At 44.5% G+C, this 25,256-nt stretch overlaps 3 protein-coding genes across 4 annotated transcripts; 2 read left to right on the top strand and 1 right to left on the bottom strand.

Annotated features, from left to right (window-relative positions):
* Positions 1 to 452: 452 nt before the first annotated feature.
* hoatz (HOATZ cilia and flagella associated protein) lies at positions 453 to 8,393 on the bottom strand. Of its 2 annotated transcripts, none has more exons than XM_020465910.2 (3): positions 7,941 to 8,391; positions 6,224 to 6,262; positions 453 to 633 (listed from the first exon to the last, which is right to left on the bottom strand). In XM_020465910.2, the coding sequence occupies exons 1-3, from the start codon at positions 8,194 to 8,196 to the stop codon at positions 491 to 493; spliced, it is 438 nt and encodes a 145-aa protein (XP_020321499.2). In that variant the 5' UTR covers positions 8,197 to 8,391; the 3' UTR covers positions 453 to 490. The 2 variants fall into 2 exon arrangements, with proteins under 2 accessions (XP_020321499.2, XP_031665420.1); XM_031809560.1 differs by having other exon boundaries at positions 481 to 633; positions 7,936 to 8,393.
* A 2,361-nt stretch (positions 8,394 to 10,754) lies between these two features.
* On the top strand, positions 10,755 to 14,330 carry btg4 (B-cell translocation gene 4). The gene is made up of 5 exons (XM_020465909.2): positions 10,755 to 11,182; positions 11,525 to 11,662; positions 12,483 to 12,604; positions 13,308 to 13,450; positions 13,865 to 14,330. Exons 1-5 carry the CDS (start codon positions 11,010 to 11,012, stop codon positions 14,096 to 14,098), a joined length of 810 nt encoding a protein of 269 aa, XP_020321498.1. The 5' UTR covers positions 10,755 to 11,009; the 3' UTR covers positions 14,099 to 14,330.
* Positions 14,331 to 18,486: 4,156 nt separating this feature from the next.
* On the top strand, positions 18,487 to 24,829 carry bud13 (BUD13 homolog). Its single transcript, XM_020466025.2, has 10 exons — positions 18,487 to 18,716; positions 19,804 to 19,897; positions 20,040 to 20,124; positions 20,214 to 20,498; positions 20,975 to 21,285; positions 21,554 to 21,662; positions 23,315 to 23,453; positions 23,742 to 23,932; positions 24,286 to 24,367; positions 24,583 to 24,829. The coding sequence occupies exons 1-10, from the start codon at positions 18,574 to 18,576 to the stop codon at positions 24,674 to 24,676; spliced, it is 1,533 nt and encodes a 510-aa protein (XP_020321614.1). The 5' UTR covers positions 18,487 to 18,573; the 3' UTR covers positions 24,677 to 24,829.
* The last annotated feature ends 427 nt before the right edge of the window (positions 24,830 to 25,256 follow it).

Here is a 25,256-nt window from a genome sequence, read left to right as displayed (position 1 = left end):
ACACACACACACACACACACACACACACACGTACAGTCAGTAATGTTGAAGCCCAGTGTGTGCAGCAGTAGCAGTGATTAGTAAACAGGCTATAAGGTTGATTTACAGGAGGGAGACAGAGAGAGAGACAGTCTTTCACTGGCTGATAGACCATTAGGAATATGCTGTGTGGGCACGTGTGTGTGTGTGTGTGTGTGTGTGTGTGTGTGTGTGTGTGTGTGTGTGTGTGTGTGTGTGTGTGTGTGTGTGTGTGTGTGTGTGTGTGTGTGTGTGTGTGTGTGTGTGTGTGTGTGTGTGTGTGTATGTGTGTATGTGTGTGTGTGTGTGTGTGTCTTGAGACAGTATGAGATACCCGAGTCAGGCTTTCAGTCAATTAATTCACCATCCCCCCTATAGCCCCTCTCTCTCTGTGTAATCAGTTAAAGGTCTACACATCAGATGGATGGACCATCAGGAGACCACTATATCACTGGTCACTACCACCTCTACTCTAACACACACACCCCGGGTCATTTCCTCTCACCATGTCCATGTATCTCTGTCTCTCTTCCTGTCTCTGCTTCTGATGGCGAACCTCCTGCAGCCTGTCCTCCTGTCTCTGCTTCTGATGGCGAACCTCCTGCAGCCTCTCTCCTGTTTCACACACACACAGGGTTGGGGAGTAACGGATAACATGTAAGGGATGACAAAAACCCAGTAACTGTAATCCGTTACGTTACCAGCAAATATATTATAATCAGATTACAGATGCTTTAGAAAAACTAGATGATTACTTGGAGGATAACGTTTAAATTGACACTACTCTGTTTTCTCAATGACATTCAAATCAGCATTGAAAAAAATGGCGCAAGTTTATGTTTGTTGCACCTGAGCGAGTCTGACCACCAATCAGAGACCACTATGATGTCAGAGACCACTATGATGACACACCAAATGTGTTTGATGGATCGTGGGAAAAGAGCAGGAAAAGGCTTTTGTAGGTTACAGTCCAAGATATGTCTTCCAATGGTGCGACTGGTAATGATGACAGCAGTGGTGTCGTCTACGGTGATACGGATATCACTTACTATTGATATCTACATAGTGCATTGATGTGAATCACACTGCTACTCTCTCATTTAGCTATTTGTGCCTTACAGATTGTGGTTGAATTCAAGAGGTTTAAGCTGTTTTTTAAACCAGTGGACAGCCAGTGAAAAATGTGCTCTTGCAACAGCTGCATAGTGCGGATCCCAGCCTATGGGATAACAGCTGCATTGTGCAGATCCCAGCCTATGGAATAACAGCTGCATAGTGTGGATCCCAGCCTATAGAATAACAGCTGCATAGTGAAGATCCCAGCCTATGGAATAACAGCTGCATAGTGCAGATCCCAGCCTATGGAATAACAGCTGCATAGTGTGGATCCCAGCCTATAGAATAACAGCTGCATAGTGTGGATCCCAGTTTATGGAATAACAGCTGCACAGTGCAGATCCCAGTTTATGGAATAACAGCTGCATAGTGTGGATCCCAGCCTATGGAATAACAGCTGCATAGTGTGGATCCCAGTTTATGGAATAACAGCTGCATAGTGTGGATCCCAGCCTATGGAATAACAGCTGCATAGTGTGGATCCCAGCCTATGGAATAACAGCTGCATAGTGTGGATCCCAGCCTATGGAATAACAGCTGCATAGTGTGGATCCCAGCCTATGGAATAACAGCTGCATAGTGCGGATCCCAGCCTATAGAATAACAGCTGCATAGTGCAGATCCCAGCCTATGGGATAACAGCTGCATAGTGCAGATCCCAGCCTATTGGATAACAGCTGCATAGTGCAGATCCCAGCCTATGGAATAACAGCTGCATAGTGTGGATCCCAGACTATGGAATAACAGCTGCATAGTGCAGATCCCAGCCTTGGGAATAACAGCTGCATAGTGAAGATCCCAGCCTATGGAATAACAGCTGCATAGTGCAGATCCCAGCCTATGGAATAACAGCTGCATAGTGCAGATCCCAGCCTATGGGATAACAGCTGCATAGTGTTGATCCCAGCCTATGGAATAACAGCTGCATAGTGTTGATCCCAGCCTATGGAATAACAGCTGCATAGTGTGGATCCCAGCCTATAGAATAACAGCTGCATAGTGTTGATCCCAGCCTATGGAATAACAGCTGCATAGTGCAGATCCCAGCCTATGGGATAACAGCTGCATAGTGTTGATCCCAGCCTATGGAATAACAGCTGCATAGTGTTGATCCCAGCCTATGGAATAACAGCTGCATAGTGTGGATCCCAGCCTATAGAATAACAGCTGCATAGTGCAGATCCCAGCCTATAGGATAACAGCTGCATAGTGAAGATCCCAGCCTATGGAATAACAGCTGCATAGTGTTGATCCCAGCCTATGGAATAACAGCTGCATAGTGTTGATCCCAGCCTATGGAATAACAGCTGCATAGTGTGGATCCCAGCCTATAGAATAACAGCTGCATAGTGAGGATCCCAGCCTATGGAATAACAGCTGCATAGTGAAGATCCCAGCCTATTGGATAACAGCTGCATAGTGCAGATCCCAGCCTATAGAATAACAGCTGCATAGTGAAGATCCCAGCCTATTGGATAACAGCTGCATAGTGCAGATCCCAGCCTATGGAATAACAGCTGCATAGTGCAGATCCCAGTTTATGGAATAACAGCTGCATAGTGCAGATCCCAGCCTATAGAATAACAGCTGCATAGTGTGGATCCCAGTTTATGGAATAACAGCTGCATAGTGAAGATCCCAGCCTATGGAATAACAGCTGCATAGTGTGGTTCCCAGTTTATGGAATAACAGTGGGGATTTTATTGCTCAATCTAATTAATGCTGATAAAATAAATAAATCCATAGGCCTAATGGACACAAGCTCAAACTCCCACACTTTAGATAGACTTAAAGGGACAATCTGTAGTTGCTACATTCATTTTTGGACTTATATAAATATATATAATTTATATCTCCATTGATTCTTGAAGATTATAACTTATAAATGCCTCATGAGCTTAGTTTAACTGTCACACTTCGTGAAAAAACAAAATATAAGATTGTTTATATATAAATGTGTTTGTAAACATTGTAAATGTAAACTCATAACATGGCTAAAACAATCATTTTGGTATCATGGATGGTCAGTCCTTGCATCCACAGCTCTGTCTATTAATCTGAGAGTGGTTACATTTCTCCAGGCCCATCCCTCAGCTTTTTACCAAAACAGAGGCGGGGCGACCATTTTGTTATTATTTCATCTGTGGACTTGCCCTTTAAACAGCTGCATATTATCAAGATATCAAAGTGTCACCAACAAAAAGGTAAACAAGAGGCCTATAGCAAATGCAGCATATGACATTCATGCTTCACATGTAAATAGCCCTTTTCAGTAGTGCTGAAAGCATGCCATTCCATCAGCATTCATTTTCAACTCGAATCAATGAGCCCAATCAGTCCTCAGCTGGCTAATAAGTCCTTAGTTTTGCGGTCATGCTCAGGTAGAACAATTTGGCTAATCTATACTTCCATATTTCCAAGTCCTGTTCTTGAAGATCAAAGGGTAAAACATTTATTGGAATGACTGTAATTCTGATAGACTTTGGTTTTTAATGTAAAGATATAATTGAATTGTATTATTATAATGTAGTAGAAAGCGATGTGTTAGAAGAAGCCTACATAACCAACCCATAATGTAACATGTTACATCCATATATGACCAGCTACGTAAACCTTAACATTGATTTATCCTGCAATAGATGTTGTTCAATTGGTAACATACAGGTCTTCTTCTAACACCTCTTAAGGGGAAAGTAATCTAAAAGTAACTGAATGTAATCAGATTACGTTACTGAGTTTGGGTAATCCAAAAGTTACGTTACTGTCACGCCCTGACCGTAGATTGCTTTGTATGTTTCTATTTTTAGTTTGGTCAGGGTGTGATGTGGGTATTCTATGTTGTAGGTCTAGGTTTTGTTCTTCTATGTGTCTGGCCTGGTATGGTTCTCAATCAGAGGCAGCTGTCTATCGTTGTCTCTGATTGAGAACCATACTTAGGTAGCCTGTTTTCCCATTTTGAGTTGTGGGTAGTTATTTTCTGGTTCGTGTTTGTTGCAGCTGTCAGAACGTCGTTTTGTTGTTTTTGTTCGTATTCATTCTGGATTAACAGTGTTATGATACATACCACGCTGCACTTTGGTCCTCCTCTCCTTCCACCAACAAAAATCATTACAGTTACTGATTACAATTTTGGACAAATCAAAAATATTGGTCACATACACATGGTTAGCAGATGTTATTGCAAGTGTAACGAAATGCTTATGAAGAATAAATGCTGTGCTCATGGAATGGCATACTTTGAGCACTACTAAAAAGTGATATTCACATGTGAAAAATGAATGCCATATGCTGCATTTGCTATAGACCTATTGTTTACCTTTTTGTTGGTGACAAGTAACTAATAACAGCAAAGAAAATAACCTACCCAACCCTACACACACACACATATACAGTGCCTTGCAAAAGTATTCGGCCCCCTTGAACTTTGCGACCTTTTGCCACATTTCAGGCTTCAAACATAAAGATATAAAACTGTATTTTTTTGTGAAGAATCAACAACAAGTGGGACACAATCATGAAGTGGAACGACATTTATTGGATATTTCAAACTTTTTTAACAAATCAAAAACTGAAAAATTGGGCGTGCAAAATTATTCAGCCCCTTTACTTTCAGTGCAGCAAAATCTCTCCAGAAGTTCAGTGAGGATCTCTGAATGATCCAATGTTGACCTAAATGACGATAAATACAATCCACCTGTGTGTAATCAAGTCTCCGTATAAATGCACCTGCACTGTGATAGTCTCAGAGGTCCGTTAAAAGCGCAGAGAGCATCATGAAGAACAAGGAACACACCAGGCAGGTCCGAGATACTGTTGTGGAGAAGTTTAAAGCCGGATTTGGAAACAAAAAGATTTCCCAAGCTTTAAACATCCCAAGGAGCACTGTGCAAGCGATAATATTGAAATGGAAGGAGTATCAGACCACTGCAAATCTACCAAGACCTGGCCGTCCCTCTAAACTTTCAGCTCATACAAGGAGAAGACTGATCAGAGATGCAGCCAAGAGGCCCATGATCACTCTGGATGAACTGCAGAGATCTACAGCTGAGGTGGGAGACTCTGTCCATAGGACAACAATCAGTCTTATATTGCACAAATCTGGCCTTTATGGAAGAGTGGCAAGAAGAAAGCCATTTCTTAAAGATATCCATAAAAAGTGTCGTTTAAAGTTAGCCACAAGCCACCTGGGAGACACACCAAACATGTGGAAGAAGGTGCTCTGGTCAGATGAAACCAAAATTGAACTTTTTGGCAACAATGCAAAACGTTATGTTTGGCGTAAAAGCAACACAGCTCATCACCCTGAACACAACATCCCCACTGTCAAACATGGTGGTGGCAGCATCATGGTTTGGGCCTGCTTTTCTTCAGCAGGGACAGGGAAGATGGTTAAAATTGATGGGAAGATGGATGGAGCCAAATACAGGACCATTCTGGAAGAAAACCTGATGGAGTCTGCAAAAGACCTGAGACTGGGACAGAGATTTGTCTTCCAACAAGACAATGATCCAAAACATAAAGCAAAATCTACAATGGAATGGTTCAAAAATAAACATATCCAGGTGTTAGAATGGCCAAGTCAAAGTCCAGACCTGAATCCAATCGAAAATCTGTGGAAATAACTGAAAACTGCTGTTCACAAATGCTCTCCATCCAACCTCACTGAGCTCGAGCAGTTTTGCAAGGAGGAATGGGAAAAAATGTCAGTCTCTCGATGTGCAAAACTGATAGAGACATACCCCAAGCGACTTACAGCTGTAATCGCAGCAAAAGGTGGCGCTACAAATTATTAACTTAAGGGGGCTGAATAATTTTGCACGCCCAATTTTTCAGTTTTTGATTTGTTAAAAAAGTTTGAAATATCCAATAAATGTCGTTCCACTTCATGATTGTGTCCCACTTGTTGTTGATTCTTCACAAAAAAATACAGTTTTATATCTTTATGTTTGAAGCCTGAAATTTGGCAAAAGGTCGCAAAGTTCAAGGGGGCCGAATACTTTCGCAAGGCACTGTATATATATATATATATATATATATATATATAGATGTCTTTATGACTGTGATATCTAAGGAATGGCTGTATACTTACTATGGTCAGAAGAAGATGGTTTGAGAGCAGCATTGGTGTCTAAAAAGGAAAAATAAAAGGTTATTTAATTGTTTTGGCACGTGACCTCAAATTGAGACTAGAAATGCAGGGGTATAAATGCAGGCACTGGTGTCTCGAAATGAAATGAAAAGGTTAATTCCCTAGTTAAAGCTGTGTGTTCATATCCACTCAATATTAGTTCACGCACTCCCAACACACAATAATGACATTAAAGTTCATAATCATGCAAAAGGTTCTTAGTTGACACTCAAATGTTTTATTCTATACCCATTTGAGGAAAGACATTTTCTTAATTTGATTGATAAGATTAAATATTTCCAGGGGACCTCATGGGGTCCCGACTCCATGTTTGGGAGCCACTGATCTAGCCTATCCAGGAGGTAGAACACAGGAGGCTGCATATGTTACACAATACACAGTCCTGTTCGTGTATAACTAAATATCTCATAGGGGAAAAAATATTGCATTAGAAATAAGAGTGTGACATCAGGTGAACCGAGCAGTGTGCCTCGCATGGTTTGTCCGGGCTAACGTTACCTTATCAACTACCAGAGGAGTCTCATCATGGATTGGCCGGGCTAACTTTACCTTACCGACTACCAGAAGTGTCTCATCATGGTTTGTCCGGGCTAACTTTACCGACTACCAGAAGTGTCTCATCATGGTTTGGCGGGGCTAACTTTACCTTACCGACTACCAGAAGTGTCTCATCATGGTTTGTCCGGGCTAACTTTACCTTACCGACTACCAGAAGTGTCTCATCATGGTTTGTCCGGGCTAACTTTACCTTACCGACTACCAGAAGTGTCTCATCATGGATTGGCCGGGCTAACTTTACCTTACCGACTACCAGAAGTGTCTCTTGGTTTGTCCGGGCTAACTTTACCGACTACCAGAAGTGTCTCATCATGGATTGGCCGGGCTAACTTTACCTTACCGACTACCAGAAGTGTCTCATCATGGTTTGTCCGGGCTAACTTTACCGACTACCAGAAGTGTCTCTTGGTTTGTCCGGGCTAACTTTACCTTACCGACTACCAGAAGTGTCTCTTGGTTTGTCCGGGCTAACTTTACCGACTACCAGAAGTGTCTCGTGGTTTGTCCGGGCTAACTTTACCGACTACCAGAAGTGTCTCTTGGTTTGTCCGGGCTAACTTTACCTTACCGACTACCAGAAGTGTCTCGTGGTTTGTCCGGGCTAACGTTACCTTACCGTGGTTTGTCCGGGCTAATGTTACCTTACCGACTACCAGAAGTGTCTCGTGGTTTGTCCGGGCTAACTTTACCTTACCGACTACCAGAAGTGTCTCTTGGTTTGTCCGGGCTAACTTTACCTTACCGACTACCAGAAGTGTCTCTTGGTTTGTCCGGGCTAATGTTACCTTACCGACTACCAGAAGTGTCTCGTGGTTTGTCCGGGCTAACTTTACCGACTACCAGAAGTGTCTCGTGGTTTGTCCGGGCTAACTTTACCTTACCGACTACCAGAAGTGTCTCTTGGTTTGTCCGGGCTAATGTTACCTTACCTTTGTCCGGGCTAACTTTACCTTACCGACTACCAGAAGTGTCTCGTGGTTTGTCCGGGCTAATGTTACCTTACCGACTACCAGAAGTGTCTCGTGGTTTGTCCGGGCTAACTTTACCTTACCGACTACCAGAAGTGGCTCGTGGTTTGTCCGGGCTAACTTTACCTTACCGACTACCAGAAGTGGCTCGTGGTTTGTCCGGGCTATCGGCAGCCTTTGGCGGATGTCTGCGTTGACCAGGCGGGACTCTAGCGGAGGCAGCAGTGACAAAGAGGTCCACAGCTGCTTGGCGTGAGACACATCTTCAGGAGACGAGCCGTCAAACACCGTGAAGAAGTATTTATCCAACTCTGTCTCTAGCTGCTCTGCCTCTCTCCTCTCCTCCTCCTCCTCCGTTATCCCAGCCCGGGGCTCTGACTCAAACATTACGATAGCCAGTGTGTTTTTTACCAACCAACAACAGAGCGGATATCACCGAATCATCAATATTATAAAGTAACCGAGCCACAGACGAACATTGATATTGCTACCTAGCTAAATGAGGAGATGATACACTGTAAGAAATGTTACGTTTTTGGAAACCCGGAAGTGCGGAGAGCGCGTCTGTTACCAAGGCGACAGGACGCTCCAGGAGGACACCGGTTTTCTGCCAGGTGACTGTGAATACATGGGACACTATTATAGTGTGTGTTGCATAAGGAATGAGGGGGGGGGGAATACATGGGACACTATTATTGTGTGTGCGTGTGTCTGAAACAGAATTACATATTAGAACGCGGTATAAAATATGTTATGTTGGCAGTATGGTTCGTAATTGCAGTGTGTTTAGACAATCAGCTAACAACACTGCCTACACACAAGCCCCAACATGCGCCAGAGCAGAGGAGACCACTGAAGACAAGCCAGTGAGTTACTAGGAGCTGCATTTTTTACCTGTATTCTCAACAACAGTAACTAGGTGTTAAATTGTTTTGCCTGTATTCTCAACAACAGTAACTAGGTGTTAAGTCTATATTCTCAACAACAGTAATTAGAGTTAAGTCTATATTCTCAACAACAGTGACTAGGTGTTAAGTCTATATTCTCAACAACAGTGACTAGGTGTGAAGTCTATATTCTCAACAACAGTGACTAGGTGTGAAGTCTGTATTCTCAACAATGGTAACTAGGTGTTAAGTTTATATTCTCAGCAACAGTGACTAGGTGTTAAGTTTATATTCTCAACAATGGTAACTAGGTGTGAAGTCTATATTCTCAACAATGGTAACTAGGTGTTAAGTCTATATTCTCAACAATGGTAACTAGGTGTGAAGTCTATATTCTCAACAATGGTAACTAGGTGTTAAGTCTATATTCTCAACAATGGTAACTAGGTGTGAAGTCTATATTCTCAACAACAGTAATTATGCGTTATTATTTCTTGCCTATTATTCTCATAAACAGTTGCTATGTGTTAACTCTCACTAGCCTTTTGACTAGACTCAGGGCTGGCACCAGAACAGGCAATTGATTTCCATGGGGGGGACAGGCATTTGTTCAATGGGTTTCATAGTAACGACATAATTTAACAGCATCCGAACAGTCCACCGTGCATTGGCACATTTCCTTCCATTCCAGTGGTGTGGTGATGTTTTTTAAGGTGAGGGAGCGCAAAATGTCGTTTTTAAACGATGTCATCATTTCTCAATCAAAGTTGGTAGCATATTGAATGTCATTGTAGAATAGGCCAATTGCAATGTCTGCCTATGCCCATACCTGTGGAGGCTGCTGAGGGGAGGACGGCTCGTAATAATGTCTGGAACAGAGCAAATGGAATGGCATCAAAACCATGGAAACCATGGATTCAGCTTTATCTAACTTTACAAAACGAGCACCATTGTGAGAAGTGATAATCTTCTATTTGTAATAATAATGTTAACTATAAAATATATTTCCTGAAGAAATTGTGGTGTGCTTGCTAGCTTGTTTTGAAACGTTTATAAAATCTTAATGTCGTTTTAATGTTTGTAGCTGAAATGGTTAAAGAGCGCTAGCATTAAAATGTCTACCACCATGTTCTCATTTTTGGCATTGAATCCATGAAGTGTTATGCTAATTTATGCAAATTACCACTGCTTGTAGTTTATAAACGTTTTTAGGAATGTGAAGTCAGGATAGACTGAACATAAGAAAGTTGGTTTGGTGTCTCTAGCTTAAACATTTCAAGAGTTACTGTTGGTGAGTTATTTTATGCAAATGTATATAGTTATAGTTGATACAAAATGTAAAGAATTTGAAGTTAGGCTAGCTTGAACATGTGAAAGTTGGTTTGGTGTCTCTAGCTTGAACGGTTCAAGAGGCACTGTTGGTGAGCTGATTTATGCAAATATATGCACATTTGTCTAGTTATAGTTGATAAAAGTTTTAAAGAATTTTAAGTTAGGATAGCCTAAACTTTTGAAAGTTGGTTTGGTGTTCAAGAGGTCCATGTGTAGGTTCTGACAGACAGAGCGGTCTATGTGAAGGGTCTGGCAGACAGAGCGGTCCATGTGTAGGTTCTGACAGACAGACTGGTACCTGTGAAGGTTCTGACCGACAGAGCGGTCCATGTGTAGGTTCTGACAGACAGACTGGTACCTGTGAAGGTTCTGACCGACAGAGTGGTACCTGTGAAGGTTCTGACAGACAGAGCGGTACCTGTGAAGGTTCTGACAGACAGAGTGGTCCATGTGAAGGTTCTGACAGACAGAGCAGTCCATGTGAAGGTTCTGACAGACACAGTGGTACCTGTGAAGGTTCTGACAGACAGAGTCTGGTTACCATATCAATGAATGAGATGGTACTGAGTCTGGTTAACATATCAATGAATGAGATGGTACTGAGTCTGGTTATCTCCATGGTGCATTGTTTCTGTCAGAGGTACTACCGCAGGCTGCTGTCAATCAATCAATCAATCACATTGGAACTCGCATCACTTGTGCTCTTCCCTCATGCACAGCTGATTTAAACGAGGTGTGTTTAGCAACAGGCTCTTATATAGAATCTGTTTGTTCTGGTCTGAAGCTGCTGCTAACTGCGCTGAATGAACTGTCTGTCAACTAGAAGAGTTCAGAGAGAAACGCTAACATTTAAAAGCAGATTTGTTTGCTAGGGATTGGGACATTTTGTCACTTGTTTTCTACAGCTGCAGTTTAATTAAGCCTTTAAGTTGTGTCTGTGTTGCTAAGGTAGTTGGCTCAAGGGTGTTTGACGTTCTAACAATGAAGGAAGAGATTGCAGCAGCAGTGTTCTTTGTTGCTCGGCTGGCGAAGCGCCATGGTAGTTTAGATGCTGAAAGCAGAGAGGAGTTTGCTGCTGCCCTCACCTCAGCCCTGTTTGACACCTACAAGACCCACTGGTACCCTCACACACCTGTCAAGGGACAAGCCTACCGGTCAGTAACTACACACTACACACACCTGTCAAGGGACAGGCCTACCGGTCAGTAACTACACACTACACACACCTGTCAAGGGACAGGCCTACCGGTCAGTAACTACACACTACACACACCTGTCAAGGGACAGGCCTACCGGTCAGTAACTACACACTACACACACCTGTCAAGGGACAGGCCTACCGGTCAGTAACTACACACACTTGTCAAGGGACAGGCGTACCGGTCAGTAACTACACACACTTGTCAAGGGACAGGCCTACTGGTCAGTAACTACACATAGGCAAGATTGTCTCCGGCTTTGTGTTCCGGTGTGTATAACCATTGTGCATGTGTTAGGTGCCTGCGTATGAACCGAGCTCAGCTGAGGGACCCTGTGTTGGAGAGGGCGTGTTTACGTAGTGCTGTCTGTTACGAGGACCTGGGGTTGCCACGGGAGATGACAATCTGGGTCGACCCTGGAGAAGTGTCCTGCAGGTGAGTGCTATTGTACTGAGGCACTACTGTACTGGTATGTCTTACTGGAGCCTCTCTGGCAGACTGTCAACTGGTGTGCCAAATTCAGCCCCTTGGCATGTTAAATGTAGACATTAGACTAAAAACCCACTTGGAATTCACCTCAATGATCTATTTTAAGAAATCTATACCCAAGTATTTACACTCATAAAAAGATTTATGGGAACATGTACAAATGTAAGGTTTGAAATTGTCAGTCTGGGCTTCATGGCTCAATTTGTGGTGTACGTGTTCTGTCCCCCGAACCTCATCTCCAGAACAACTCAATCTAGTTGACACCTGTTCCAGAAGGTTCTACTCGACCCCGGCTTCTCAGTTATCCACAAACTGGTGCTGTGGAGACATGTTCATTAGGGTGGAGCCAGCCGGGGTCATGTTCATTGCAAAAGTTTTTTTTACCGAATGAGCTAATGAATATGACCCAGGATTGTGTTGATTAGGCCAGTGGTTTTCAAACTTCTCCTTGGAGACCCCCAGCTGCTACATGTGATTATTACACCAGAACTTTTTTAAACTCTCCACAGGGACCCCCTGTATTTAATTCATTCCAGAGCTACCACACCTGATTCAAATAATATCACGCTTTTGACTACTTAAATCAGGTGAGCTAGTTCAGGGCTAGAATAAAACTGAGAAGTCTGAGGGGGGGGGCAACGAGGAGAGGTTTGAGAAATGTATTGGTCTGGCTCAGCTAGAACCTCCCTCTGCTTGTTAACCTGAGCCCAGGGAAAGGGGCTACTGTGTTGTGGCAGGAAGATGTTGTGATGCGTTTCCTGTGTAGGTACGGAGAGCGCAGCGTTCCCTTCTGTGTGATGCAGCTGCAGGGCTGTCACCAGGGTGACAAGGAGTTTTCCAGACGTATACATAATGCAGTGGAGCGGGCCGCCTCCGACATCCAATCAGGTGCTCTGGTTTTCTGTCTTATGTTTTCTTTTTCTCAGACTAATATTATCAAATGTGTTGCAACGTGTACGGGCGGATTGGATTATGCTGAGCTGCAGGAACCGGTCTATGGCACGTGGTGTAACAGGTCAAAGCGCTGATGGAGGCGCGTCCTTCTCAAATTAAATAGTAATCTGCGCAGCTTGGTCATGTTGCCAGGTCGCAATTGTAAATGAGAACTTGTTCTCAACTTGCCTACCTGGTTAAATAAATCAAATTAAAATAAAAAAATGTTGCCGTCAAGGCATTGTGGTGCATTGTCCACAAACATGTATTTTATTGAAAATAAATGTTCTAACTAGTTTTTACTGGAAGGCAGTTCCCAATTAACTGTTCTGGAAGGTTCTACAGTTATGTTTTACTGTAGCCAGTAGGGCAGGGATCGTCAACTGCTTTTGATAAAGACGCCAATACCTTTTCCCTTGAACAGACTCCTACTCCTTATCCACATCATTTAGCCTTGTCTACGTCACTTTTGTTTTGAGCCGACTTCGCTGCGGGCTTTGAACGGGGCACCTGGCTCACGCCTGGGAGGCAGCCCCGTTCCAAAACTAATACAACCACTTTTCAACCGGTGAAAACTCCTCTCACCGGGGTAACCCAGGCCAGATAATCGAATCCATTTACTGTGAAGTGTTTTAAAGCTTTGATTTGATCAAATCAGGTTGCTCCGACGAGGAGGACGGGGACACCAGCATGAATAGCAGCTGCAGCAGCCTATCTGCTCCCTGCCCTGCCCACAACCCGAAACCCAAAACCATCCCAACAGTCAGCAACCCCAACAGTGTCTACCAAGTAACTAACCAGGTAACTAGCGCTCTAGAGGTGTCTACCAGGTAACTAACAAACTAATGTGAAGAGCTCTGACGTAACAAACCAGGACTGGACAAAGCTCTAGGGCAGGGGTACTGAACTCCTGCCATACCAGGTCCGGAGCCTCCTGGTTTTCTGTTCTACCTGATAATTGCACCCACCTTGTGTCCCAGGTCTAAACCAGTCCCTAATTTAGAGGGGGAACAATGAAGGGGGGAGAAAATGCAGTGAAACTGGCTTTAAAGTCCAGAGTTGAATTTGAGCGCTCTAGGGATGTTTGATGGGGTTTAGATTCTGGTTGTGTTCAGACATTGCAGTCGAGGATGCAGTAACAGATGTGGCCCAGGTGTTGTAAGAGCTGACGGGCATCAATGATGTGGTTGCGATGTGACTTTCTCTCTGTTCCAGTTCAGTGAGTTTGCTCCAGTGCCACCCCCTCCGGCCTGGGCAGCTTACTCCAACAGAAGGGCCTTCCCTGGGGATGGCTACCCCCCCCACGGCCCCCCCTCTGGAGGTCTGTTTGCCCAGCAGCACAGCAGCCAGTTCCAGCCTCCTAAAGGAATCAAACCCTACAGAGCTACCTCCTCCTTCACTGGGCCCAGGCAGGACAAGTACCACTGGGTCAGCAAGAACCGCTCCTAGAATGTCAACCTAGAACCTACTGGAAACAAGACCCCACTGGCTGCTTGGAGCCCAGAACACTTAAAAATATTAAAAGGTCAAAGTGTGAATTATGAAAAGGTTAAAGCAATGCTGTTATAGCATTTTTAAAGTTGCAATATTTTTATTAAAAAAATATTTTATGTCTTAACTATTGTGATTGTTAAACTGGAAAATATTCTCTGAATAAAATTGATTTGTTTTTAACAAACTGGTTGTCTGTTTGTAGTGGATTGACTAGGACCTCGTTTAGATGAGTGTTTTCAGAGGAACGCTGGGTGGGAGTGTCCAGGTTTACATTGGTCCATATTATTCAGTGGGGTTCATTTGGTTAGTAACTGGGCTTCAATATTCATAAACCAACTAGGGTGGGCGTGAGTATGAAGCCAGGATATGGATTTGTGCCAAGACAAGGAGAATAACACTGAGTTGCAGGACAGAACAATTTGTTTGAAAAAAGGGGGAACTCTTTTCGTTTGGAACTGGTTTGGCTTCAAGATATTCGACCTCGACCAACAGTAAGTTGACACATTGTGCTAGCCAAAGGTGGAAAAGCCAGCGGTTTTTACCACCTGAACCCTGCATGTGCGCAAAGATGACTACCAGAATGCGTGCAGCAAGTCCCAAGACTTCAAGCCAGGCCTGCACTCCGCTGTCACTCAAGGTGTCATTCGTTAGTGGTACTCCCTATGGCAAGAAGTGGGAGTGAGATTGAGTGCAATTGCAAAAAACATGGAACTAAAGTTTATTCGAAATCTAAGAGACCTAGCCGTGTCTGCCAGAACTCTACACAGAATCTCGGGTGATCGAGTTATCAACAAAATCCGTAAAACTGCCTTCTCTACCACTGCAGACTTCCGGTCAAGCCGGACCACAGAGCCATACATTAGCCTCAGCATTCATTCCATTGACAACTGGAAGCTGCAAAGCAAATGCCTTCAGACTTTATTTCCCAGACGACCACACCGGAGAAATAATCGCAGCTGGGCTGAGGGAGGCCCTTTCATCCGGGGGCTTCAAAGAGTCGCTTCAAGTATGTAAGACAACCAACAGTGGCTCGAACATAGTCAAGACAAGGGTGTTTCCCGCCCCATACGCCTTTTTGATATGCCACACTTGTCAGGTGGATGGATTGATTCGGAAAAGGAGAAATGCTCACTAACAAGGATGTAAACTAAGCTGTGTGCAAAATTTGAGAGAAATAAGCTTGTGGTGCCTATGGAAAAGGTATGGGGTCTTAATTTCAGCTCATGAAACATGGGACCAACACTTTAAATATACTGAACAGAAACAACGATGTAAAGGTTATGTAGGCTGGTAGGCTGTACATGTTGGATCAGAACCCATGCTGACTCTGGTAGGCTGTACATGTTGGATCAGAACCCATGCTGACTCTGGTAGGCTGTATATGTTGGATCAGAACCCATGCTGACTCTGGTAGGCTGTATATGTTGGATCAGAACCCATGCTGACTCTGGTTTCCTAGGCTGTACATGTTGGATCAGAACCCATGCTGACTCTGGTTTCCTAGGCTGTACATGTTGGATCAGAACCCATGCTGACTCTGGTTTCCTAGGCTGTACATGTTGGATCAGAACCCATGCTGACTCTGGTAGGCTGTATATGTTGGATCAGAACCCATGCTGACTCTGGTTTCCTATGCTGTACATGTCGGATCAGAACCCATGCTGACTCTGGTAGGCTGTACATGTTGGATCACAACCCATGCTGCCTCTGGTTTCCTAGGCTGTACATGTTGGATCAGAACCCATGCTGACTCTGGTAGGCTGTATATGTTGGATCAGAACCCATGCTGACTCTGGTTTCCTAGGCTGTACATGTTGGATCAGAACCCATGCTGACTCTGGTAGGCTGTACATGTTGGATCAGAACCCATGCTGCCTCTGGTTTCCTAGGCTGTACATGTTGGATCAGAGGCCATGCTGACTCTGGTTTCCTAGGCTGTACATGTTGGATCAGAACCCATGCTGACTCTGGTAGGCTGTACATGTTGGATCAGAACCCATGCTGACTCTGGTTTCCTAGGCTGTACATGTTGGATCAGAACCCATGCTGACTCTGGTAGGCTGTATATGTTGGATCAGAACCCATGCTGACTCTGGTAGGCTGTATATGTTGGATCAGAACCCATGCTGACTCTGGTTTCCTAGGCTGTACATGTTGGATCAGAACCCATGCTGACTCTGGTAGGCTGTACATGTTGGATCAGAACCCATGCTGCCTCTGGTTTCCTAGGCTGTACATGTTGGATCAGAGGCCATGCTGACTCTGGTTTCCTAGGCTGTACATGTTGGATCAGAACCCATGCTGACTCTGGTAGCCTAGGCTGTATATTCTGCAGAACCCATTCTGACTCTGGTAACCTTGGCTGTACATGTTGGATCAGAGGCCATGCTGACTCTGGTTTCCTAGGCTGTACATGTTGGATCAGAACCCATGCTGAGTCTGGTAGCCTAGGCTGTATATTTTGCAGAACCCATTCTGACTCTGGTAACCTTGGCTGTACATGTTGGATCAGAACCCATGCTGACTCTGGTAGGCTGTATATGTTGGATCAGAACCCATCCTGCCTCTGGCTTCCTAGGCTGTACATGTTGGATCAGAACCCATGCTGACTCTGGTAGGCTGTACATGTTGGATCACAACCCATGCTGACTCTGGTTTCCTAGGCTGTACATGTTGGATCAGAACCCATGCTGACTCTGGTAGGCTGTATATGTTGGATCAGAACCCATCCTGCCTCTGGCTTCCTAGGCTGTACATGTTGGATCAGAACCCATTCTGACTCTGGTAACCTTGGCTGTAAATGTTGGATCAGAACCCACACTGACTGGTATCCGAGGATGTAAATATTGGATCAGAACCCATGCTGACTCTGGTAGACTGTACATGTTGGATCAGAACCCATGTTGTTGGATCAGAACCCATGCCTGGTAGCCTAGGCTGTATATTTTACAAATAAGAATTTGCTCTTAAGTGACTTGCCTTGTTAAATAAATAAGTCTACTGTATAGGCACTGCAGACATACAGTACCAGTCAAAAGGTTGGACCCCCCCCCCCCCCCCCCCCCCATTCCAATGAGTAAGTGTCCAACCTTTTGACTGGTACTATACATCTCTTCTGATCTGGAATACAGTTGATCAATGTGTTGTTATTACTTCTGTTTCAACCGGATCCATACACTGGTCTCCTTCATGGACAGACAGCTGGGTACAGGGGAGGCTGGTCTCCTTCATGGACAGACAGCTGGGTACAGGGGAGGCTGGTCTCTCCTTCATGGACAGACAGCTGGGTACAGGGGAGGCTGGTCTCCTTCACGGACAGACAGCTGGGTACAGGGGAGGCTGGTCTCCTTCATGGACAGACAGCTGGGTACAGGGGAGGCTGGTCTCTCCTTCATGGACAGACAGCTGGGTACAGACTGTTAAACAGCCACCACTAACATTGAGTGGCTGCTGCCAACACACTGACTCAACTCCAGCCACTTTAATAATGGGAATTGATGTAAAATATATCACTAGCCACTTTAAACAATGCTACTTAATATAATGTTTACATACCCTACATTATTCATCTCATATGTATACTTATATACTGTACTCTATATCGTCTACTGCATCTTTATGTAATACATGTATCACTAGCCACTTTAAACTATGCCACTTTGTTTACATACTCATCTCATATGTATATACTGTACTCGATACCATCTACTGTATCTTGCCTATGCCGCTCTGTACCATCACTCATTCATATATCTTTATGTACATATTCTTTATCCCTTTACACTTGTGTGTATAAGACAGTAGTTTTGGAATTGTTAGTTAGATTACTCGTTGGTTATTACTGCATTGTCGGAACTAGAAGCACAAGCATTTCGCTACACTCGCATTAACATCTGCTAACCATGTGTATGTGACAAATACATTTGATTTGATTTGGCTTTGGTGTCGCTGTCATGTTCCCTAAAAATACTTTTAGAGGCTGTGGTCTCCTTCTCACCCACCCACCAGGGTTATTCCACAAAATCTTGATTTCTGAACTCGTCCTAAGTTAAAACATTAGCGTTGTTTAAAAATGAAAATAAACTTATTTTACTTGCATTATTCGAGGTCTGACAACACTGCATCTTTTTTTTTATTTTGACCAGTTGTCATTTTCCGCAAATAAATCCTCTAAATGACAATATTTTAATTTGGGAGAAATGTTGCTGGTTTATAGAATAAAACAAATATGTTAATTTTACACAAACACATAGTAAAACCAGAGAATGATAATTTTGCAGTGGTCTCTTAATTTCTTCCAGAGCTGTATATTTATGAAGTCTACTCTTCATTGACAAAACAAAATAGAAAACGCGGCATTTCGTGACGTTCATTGCACTGTTTGTCCCTCGGTCCTCTCCGTTCCCTAATGTAGGTGGACTGTTTTCAAAATGGCTGCGTCCACGAATGACAGTAAAGGAGCGTCTCTCTCCAAATCCGAGTATCTGAAACGTTATTTATCTGCAGATGGAGACGCCAAGAAGTCAAGGGAGAAGAAGGCTAAAAAGAAATGCATTAAAGCTACAGGAAAAGGGTGAGTATGTGTGAAAACACCGTGGGAATATGGAGTTAAACAGTCAGGCAGTAGCTAACGTTAGCATGCTAGCCCTACTACACTGTGATACGTTTGTTATGCTAGCCAGCTAACGTTATCTGGTCGATGTTTCGCTGTAGTTTCTAACCTCTGTTGGCGAACTCCAGTAGCTAGTTAACTAGCTGGCTAGCATTAAAAAAGTTGTTATTTGGCAGTAGTTTCTAACCGCTCTGTTAACGTAAACTCACGTAAACTCGTACATCCCCTTTGTCCGTACAATTGCCCTTATTTTAGAGCCCCAAAAACGTAATACTTCCAGATCAACTGTAATGTCAATACCATTGTAAAGCACAATTTCTCCCATTTCCAACAGAATCAATTACTTGACCTAAACGCTGCCCGTTTCTGCATAATTCAAGCAGGCAATGAGCTCCTTCGGGTCTTTTTAAAAATGGCGGGTGGGGAAGCGAAACTAATGCGTGATAGTGAGACGGAGAGATGTTGTGTGGGAAAATAGCTTTTTTTCACTCGATCTGTCCAACTTATCACCTTATCGCCTCTAAAATGTAAAATAAAACACTATAAAGAGTTTATATAATGTGTCATTACATACCTACTTGGAGGTTTGTGTCGAATTTTAATTGGGTTTTTAGGGCGGTGCTAAAGTGATCTTAGAAGTAAACAGGGGCTTTGAGAATGATCGCATGCAACGATGACGCAAAAAATGACTAGGTTTCCCCCTTTACCCCTGTCACTGTCCATTTCTTGTTTTTAAATGATGATAGAAGTGCTACACCTGGTGGAGAGAGACTGTAAGACAGAAATAGTTGCTTTATGTGTGCTGTACGTTACGACATGACACGTCACGATATAACGGAGGGTCAGTTCTCAACTTTTCTCCAATACTATAGATCCTTTACCATGTTGATCAACGCTTGAATAGAAACCTAGTTCCCACCCCCAATTTTGACGTCAACAGTCGCTAGTCGCTAGTATGGGACTAGTTTTCTCTGTAGCCTCGTTTGAATGTTGCGGTTGCGCATATTTGTACGGAATGGGGTGAGTTTACGTTACTCGGTCTGAGCAGGATGAAGATAGTAGATGACGATGTGGATTGGAAACAGCTGGCCGGCGAGGAGAAGGGGAACGAAGAGGAGGAGGAAGAGGAGGAGGCGCCAGTGGTAAATAATGCTACATAACTAGTTAACTTCACTGTCACTTTGTTTTCAGTTGGGGTGACCTTTACCAAAAACATAATTTTAGAGTGGCTAGCTAGTGCTCTGATCCACTCACGTGTGTCTCTCGCTCTGTATTGTGTGTCAGGTTGCTGAGGTGATAGACGAGCGTCCAGATGAGATCAAACGCCTGGAAGCCTTCAGGACCAGCAACAAATGGAGAGTGATGGGAGGTGAGCCAGACAGCAGCGGAGGTGCGCTCAGGTGTTGTCCGCTGCATGGTGTGTGTGTGCTAATATTTCTATATATTCTCTCTGTTCAGCTGATGAAGAGGTCCCAGAGGAGGAGGAACAGAGAGTTCGACACGATTCGCCAGAGCCCCTGTCACTCAGAAAGCAGCGTCATGATTCGCCAGAGCGCCTGTCACTCAGAATGCAGCGTCATGATTCGCCAGAGCCCCTGTCACTCAGAAAGCAGCGTCATGATTCGCCGGACGTCTCTCCGCATAGGAGGATTGGACATGAATCCCCCGATGCGTCTCTTCGTAGACTGAAGCCTAGCGTTCCTCCATCATCATCCCAACCCCCCCACAGGACACACAGCAGAGGTGAGACCTGACCCCTAACCTCTGACACTGAAATCAGTGTTCTTGGACAAGTTCAGAGGTGTATTCACTTGGAATCAAACTGAGAAAGACCAACCTCAATTTGTCCAATAGAAACAAAAAAATCTCTGTTTGGAGTAAACAGTTTCTGTTGCAAAACGTTTTGCTACAGTTTGCGACAAATGAATACAATCCATGTTAACATCCATTCAAAGACAAATCTCTCTATATAACCCTGGGGTGTATTCATTTAGTACCAGTTTTGCAACGGCAACCATTTACTCCAAATGGAAGTTGTTTTCTGATTTAAAAAGTCCATATTGGACAAATTCTGGTGGGTCCCTCCCTGTTTCATTCTGTTTGGTTCCGTTGGTTCCTAATTAATACTCCCCTACTCTACCGCGTGGGTTGTAGTTCACCACGTTCTTGGTGTGGTTACGTTCTGAAGTCATTTTATTTATTTTTTTACATTTCTTCAGATTCATCTCCGTCCAGGAAAAAAGCAAAGTCTTCGTCGTCTGCTCGTGTTGGCCAGCGCTCTTCGGGGTCTGAACAATCCCCACCCAGGAGGCGGGCTCAGAACGGGCCCGGCTCAGACTCAGACCAATCACCTCCAAGGAAAAGGACACAGATGGGAGGGGCCTCTGATTCTGACCAATCACCGCCCAGGAGAAGGCGAAAGGGTGGGCAGAACTGTGATTCTGACCAATCGCCCCCTAGGAGGCGAACCCATGGTGGGAGGGGCTCAGACTCTGACCTCTCCCCCCCTCGTAGGCCTGACCAATCACAGGTGAGCATGTGGCGCTGAAGGGAAGAGGCACAGAAATTCCAGTATTGGGCCATGTTCAGTTGACATGTTTTGGAATGTTGCAGATAGAAATGTCATGAATAGAGCCAACATGAATGCCTTATTCTACATGTCAGAGAGGCATGTTTGTTCCACATAGCATATTTCTATTTGAACGTTCTGAAACGATGCATCCTGCTGAACATGCCCCTGTAGCTAGGTAGAGAAGTTTTGTGGAAGCTTTGCCCAGTCTAACATCTGTGTGTGTTAGTCTCGGAGCATGCTGTCAGGAGCCGCAGCAGGACTGGTATCAGTGGAGGTTCTAAGAAGAGAACAGGAGGAGAACCGACGCAGAGACAAGATCAACCAGCCGCTAGAAGGTACTACTCACACACCACACACACACACACACACCCGCTGTATGTTACCACACACACACCCTCCTGCTGTATGTTACTATAGTACACCACACACACACACCCTCCTGCTGTATGTTACTATAGTACACCAGACACACACACACCCTCCTGCTGTATGTTACTATAGTACACCAGACACACACACACCCTCCTGCTGTATGTTACTATAGTACACCACACACACACACCCTCCTGCTGTATGTTACTATAGTACACCAGACACACACACACCCTCCTGCTGTATGTTACTATAGTACACCAGACACACACACACCCTCCTGCTGTATGTTACTATAGTACACCAGACACACACCCTCCTGCTGTATGTTACTATAGTACACCACACACACACCCTCCCGATGTATGTAGTTAGCTAGCGCTAGTCTGCTGTACTCACTAGGTAGTTAGCTAGCGCTAGTCTGCTGTACTCACTAGGTAGTTAGCTAGCTAGCGCCAGTCTGCTGTACTCACTAGGTAGTGTTGGCTAGCGCCAGTCTGCTGTACTCACTAGGTAGTATTGGCTAGCGCTAGTCTGCTGTACTCACTAGGTATTGTTGGCTAGCGCTAGTCTGCTGTACTCACTAGGTAGTGTTGGCTAGCGCCAGTCTGCTGTACTCACTAGGTAGTGTTGGCTAGCGCCAGTCTGCTGTACTCACTAGGTAGTTAGCTAGCTAGCGCTAGTCTGCTGTACTCACTAGGTAGTTAGCTAGCTAGCGCCAGTCTGCTGTACTCACTAGGTAGTATTGGCTAGCGCTAGTCTGCTGTACTCACTAGGTATTGTTGGCTAGCGCTAGTCTGCTGTACTCACTAGGTAGTTAGCTGGCTAGCGCTAGTCTGCTGTACTCACTAGGTAGTTAGCTAGCTAGCGCTAGTCTGCTGTACTCACTAGGTAGTGTTGGCTAGCGCCAGTCTGCTGTACTCACTAGGTATTGTTGGCTAGCGCTAGTCTGCTGTACTCACTAGGTAGTGTTGGCTAGCGCCAGTCTGCTGTACTCACTAGGTAGTATTGTCTAGCGCCAGTCTGCTGTACTCACTAGGTAGTGTTGGCTAGCGCCAGTCTGCTGTACTCACTAGGTAGTGTTGGCTAGCGCCAGTCTGCTGTACTCACTAGGTAGTGTTGGCTAGCGCTAGTCTGCTGTACTCACTAGGTAGTTAGCTAGCTAGCGCTAGTCTGCTGTACTCACTAGGTAGTGTTGGCTAGCGCTAGTCTGCTGTACTCACTAGGTAGTGTTGGCTAGCGCTAGTCTGCTGTACTCACTAGGTAGTGTTGGCTAGCGCTAGTCTGCTGTACTCACTAGGTAGTGTTGGCTAGCGCCAGTCTGCTGTACTCACTAGGTATTGTTGGCTAGCGCTAGTCTGCTGTACTCACTAGGTAGTGTTGGCTAGCGCCAGTCTGCTGTACTCACTAGGTAGTGTTGGCTAGCGCCAGTCTGCTGTACTCACTAGGTAGTATTGTCTAGCGCCAGTCTGCTGTACTCACTAGGTAGTGTTGGCTAGCGCCAGTCTGCTGTACTCACTAGGTAGTGTTGGCTAGCGCTAGTCTGCTGTACTCACTAGGTGTAATACTATGTTGTGTGTTATACTAATCCATCTGTTCTGTCTCTCTCCTGCAGATGCGTCTCGAAATGCGGAGACTGTGTTCAGAGATAAGAGTGGGAAGCGGAGAGACATCGAGACAGAGAGAGAGGAGCAGAGGAGGAAGGCCGGAGAGAAGGCAGAGAAAGACCTGAAATATGCTCAGTGGGGGAAAGGGTGAGAGAGACTGTGTGTAGTATGAATGTATATTTATCTTGACTATTTTCTATAGTGAAGACCTCAAAAATATGAATTAATACATATGGAATCATGTAGGAACCAAAAAAGTGTTAAACAAATCTAAATCTATTTGAGATTCTTCAAAGAAGCCACCCTTTGCCTTGATGACAGCTTTGCACACACTTGCAATCTCACACCATGGATTAAACAAGTGACATCAATAAGGGATCATAGCTTTCAGCTGGTCAGTCTGTCATTTACATCTGTCTGTGTCTGTGTGTGTAGTGTGGCCCAGGGCCAGATGCAGCTGCAGAATGTTGAGGATGCGTTGAGGGAATCCCAGAAGCCTCTAGCACGTTCCTGTGATGACCAGGACCTGGACAGGATGTTGAGAGAGCAGGAGAGAGAGGGAGACCCCATGTTGGCCATGATGAGACGCAAAAAGGACCGAGACAACAAACTACGAGGAGTCAAAGGTGTGTGGGTGGGGGGGGGGTGTATTGTGGCTCTAGGGCCACATCGGGATTTCAATGTTCAGCAAAAGGCCGCACCTATTTATTTTGGGGGCTGCTTTTTTTTCTCTACAAGCAATTTGTAGGCCAGAAAAACAGCAGTTATTTGAAAATCTATATAGTTGGTAAATTTGTTGTGTTCTTCGTTTCTGTCTGGTGTCAGAGGTCCAGAGTGGTCCGGAGTGGTTTCAACCCCTGGTGTGTGAAGGGTTAAGATGAAACAAATTCTAAGATTCTACTTGTGATGTACCACAGGTTCCAACCCTCCTCAGCCAATCATAATGAATCTCTCTGACACTTCCTGTTGTTGTTTACAGAGAAGCCTCGCTACAAAGGCCCGGCTCCGCCCCCAAACCGCTTCAACATTCCACCAGGTTACCGTTGGGACGGAGTGGACAGGTACACCTCTCACCCCCCCTGTGTGTGTGTGTTGGGGGGGGGGTCTGTGTGTTGGGGGGGGGTCTGTGTGTGTGTATATAGCGCCACGCTCATTTATCATTCATATATAATTAGAATTAACATAATTATATATTAACATTATAATTACTCTGAATTTTTTTTTTGCTCATATTATTGTGTGTGTGTGTGTGTGTGTGTGTGTGTGTGTGTGTCAGGTCGAATGGTTTTGAACAGAAGCGGTACACCAGGATGGCTGATAAGAAGGCTGTGCAGGAGATGGCCTACAAGTGGAGCGTGGAAGATATGTAGAGGAGAGATGGAGACCGAGGCGCTGGCTGTTAAGAGAACATCTACACCATGAGACTGCTTCAACAAACCCAGCAGGCTCTACATTACACACTGTACTGTGTAAAGGAAGTCAACAATGTGGTTTTTCCTGCTTTATTAAATACTGTTTTGTAACTCTGTGGCTCCTGATTTATATTCTGTTGTATGTTAATAGCAGATTCTGTGAGATGACAACCAGCATCACCGCAGATATCAAGATGAGCCCTTACCCAGTCACACACAGTCTCAAGATGAGCCCTTACCCAGTCACACACAGTCTCAAGATGAGCCCTTACCCAGTCACACACAGTCTCAAGATGAGCCCTTACCCAGTCACACACAGTCTCAAGATGAGCCCTTACCCAGTCACACACAGTCTCAAGATGAGCCCTTTATTTAGGGCCAAAAGTGTGATTAATCATGATTAACTAATGCCATTAACTCAATTAAAATATTTTCAGTGTTTGACAGCCCTAATAACTACTCAATATTACATCAGTCAGAATTTAGCCATGATACATCACGGTATTGATTCTCAGTCTCACCAGAGGGTTCTGTTTGT

This window comes from Oncorhynchus kisutch, linkage group LG29, assembly GCF_002021735.2.
Source record: "Oncorhynchus kisutch isolate 150728-3 linkage group LG29, Okis_V2, whole genome shotgun sequence".
Classification (NCBI taxonomy): domain Eukaryota; kingdom Metazoa; phylum Chordata; class Actinopteri; order Salmoniformes; family Salmonidae; genus Oncorhynchus; species Oncorhynchus kisutch.
The sequence above is the reverse complement of the archived record's forward strand: the minus strand, read 5'-3'. Positions and strand labels throughout refer to the sequence as shown.

Bases quoted from the DNA above. Each gene is read 5' to 3' on its own strand.
- hoatz (XM_020465910.2), bottom strand. From the start codon at position 8,196: ATGTTTGAGTCAGAGCCCCGGGCTGGGATAACGGAGGAGGAGGAGGAG. The intron at 6,263-7,940 runs GTAAGGTAAAGT...TTTCCTTTTTAG, and splicing joins CGAGCCACTTCTGGTAGTCG to ACACCAATGCTGCTCTCAAA. The intron at 634-6,223 runs GTAAGTATACAG...TGTGTGAAACAG, and splicing joins ACCATCTTCTTCTGACCATA to GAGAGAGGCTGCAGGAGGTT.
- btg4 (XM_020465909.2), top strand. From the start codon at position 11,010: ATGAAGGAAGAGATTGCAGCAGCAGTGTTCTTTGTTGCTCGGCTGGCG. The intron at 12,605-13,307 runs GTGCTCTGGTTT...TGATCAAATCAG, and splicing joins CGCCTCCGACATCCAATCAG to GTTGCTCCGACGAGGAGGAC. The intron at 13,451-13,864 runs GTAACTAGCGCT...TCTCTGTTCCAG, and splicing joins TCTACCAAGTAACTAACCAG to TTCAGTGAGTTTGCTCCAGT.
- bud13 (XM_020466025.2), top strand. From the start codon at position 18,574: ATGGCTGCGTCCACGAATGACAGTAAAGGAGCGTCTCTCTCCAAATCC. The intron at 21,286-21,553 runs GTGAGCATGTGG...TGTGTGTGTTAG, and splicing joins GTAGGCCTGACCAATCACAG to TCTCGGAGCATGCTGTCAGG. The intron at 21,663-23,314 runs GTACTACTCACA...TCTCTCCTGCAG, and splicing joins GATCAACCAGCCGCTAGAAG to ATGCGTCTCGAAATGCGGAG.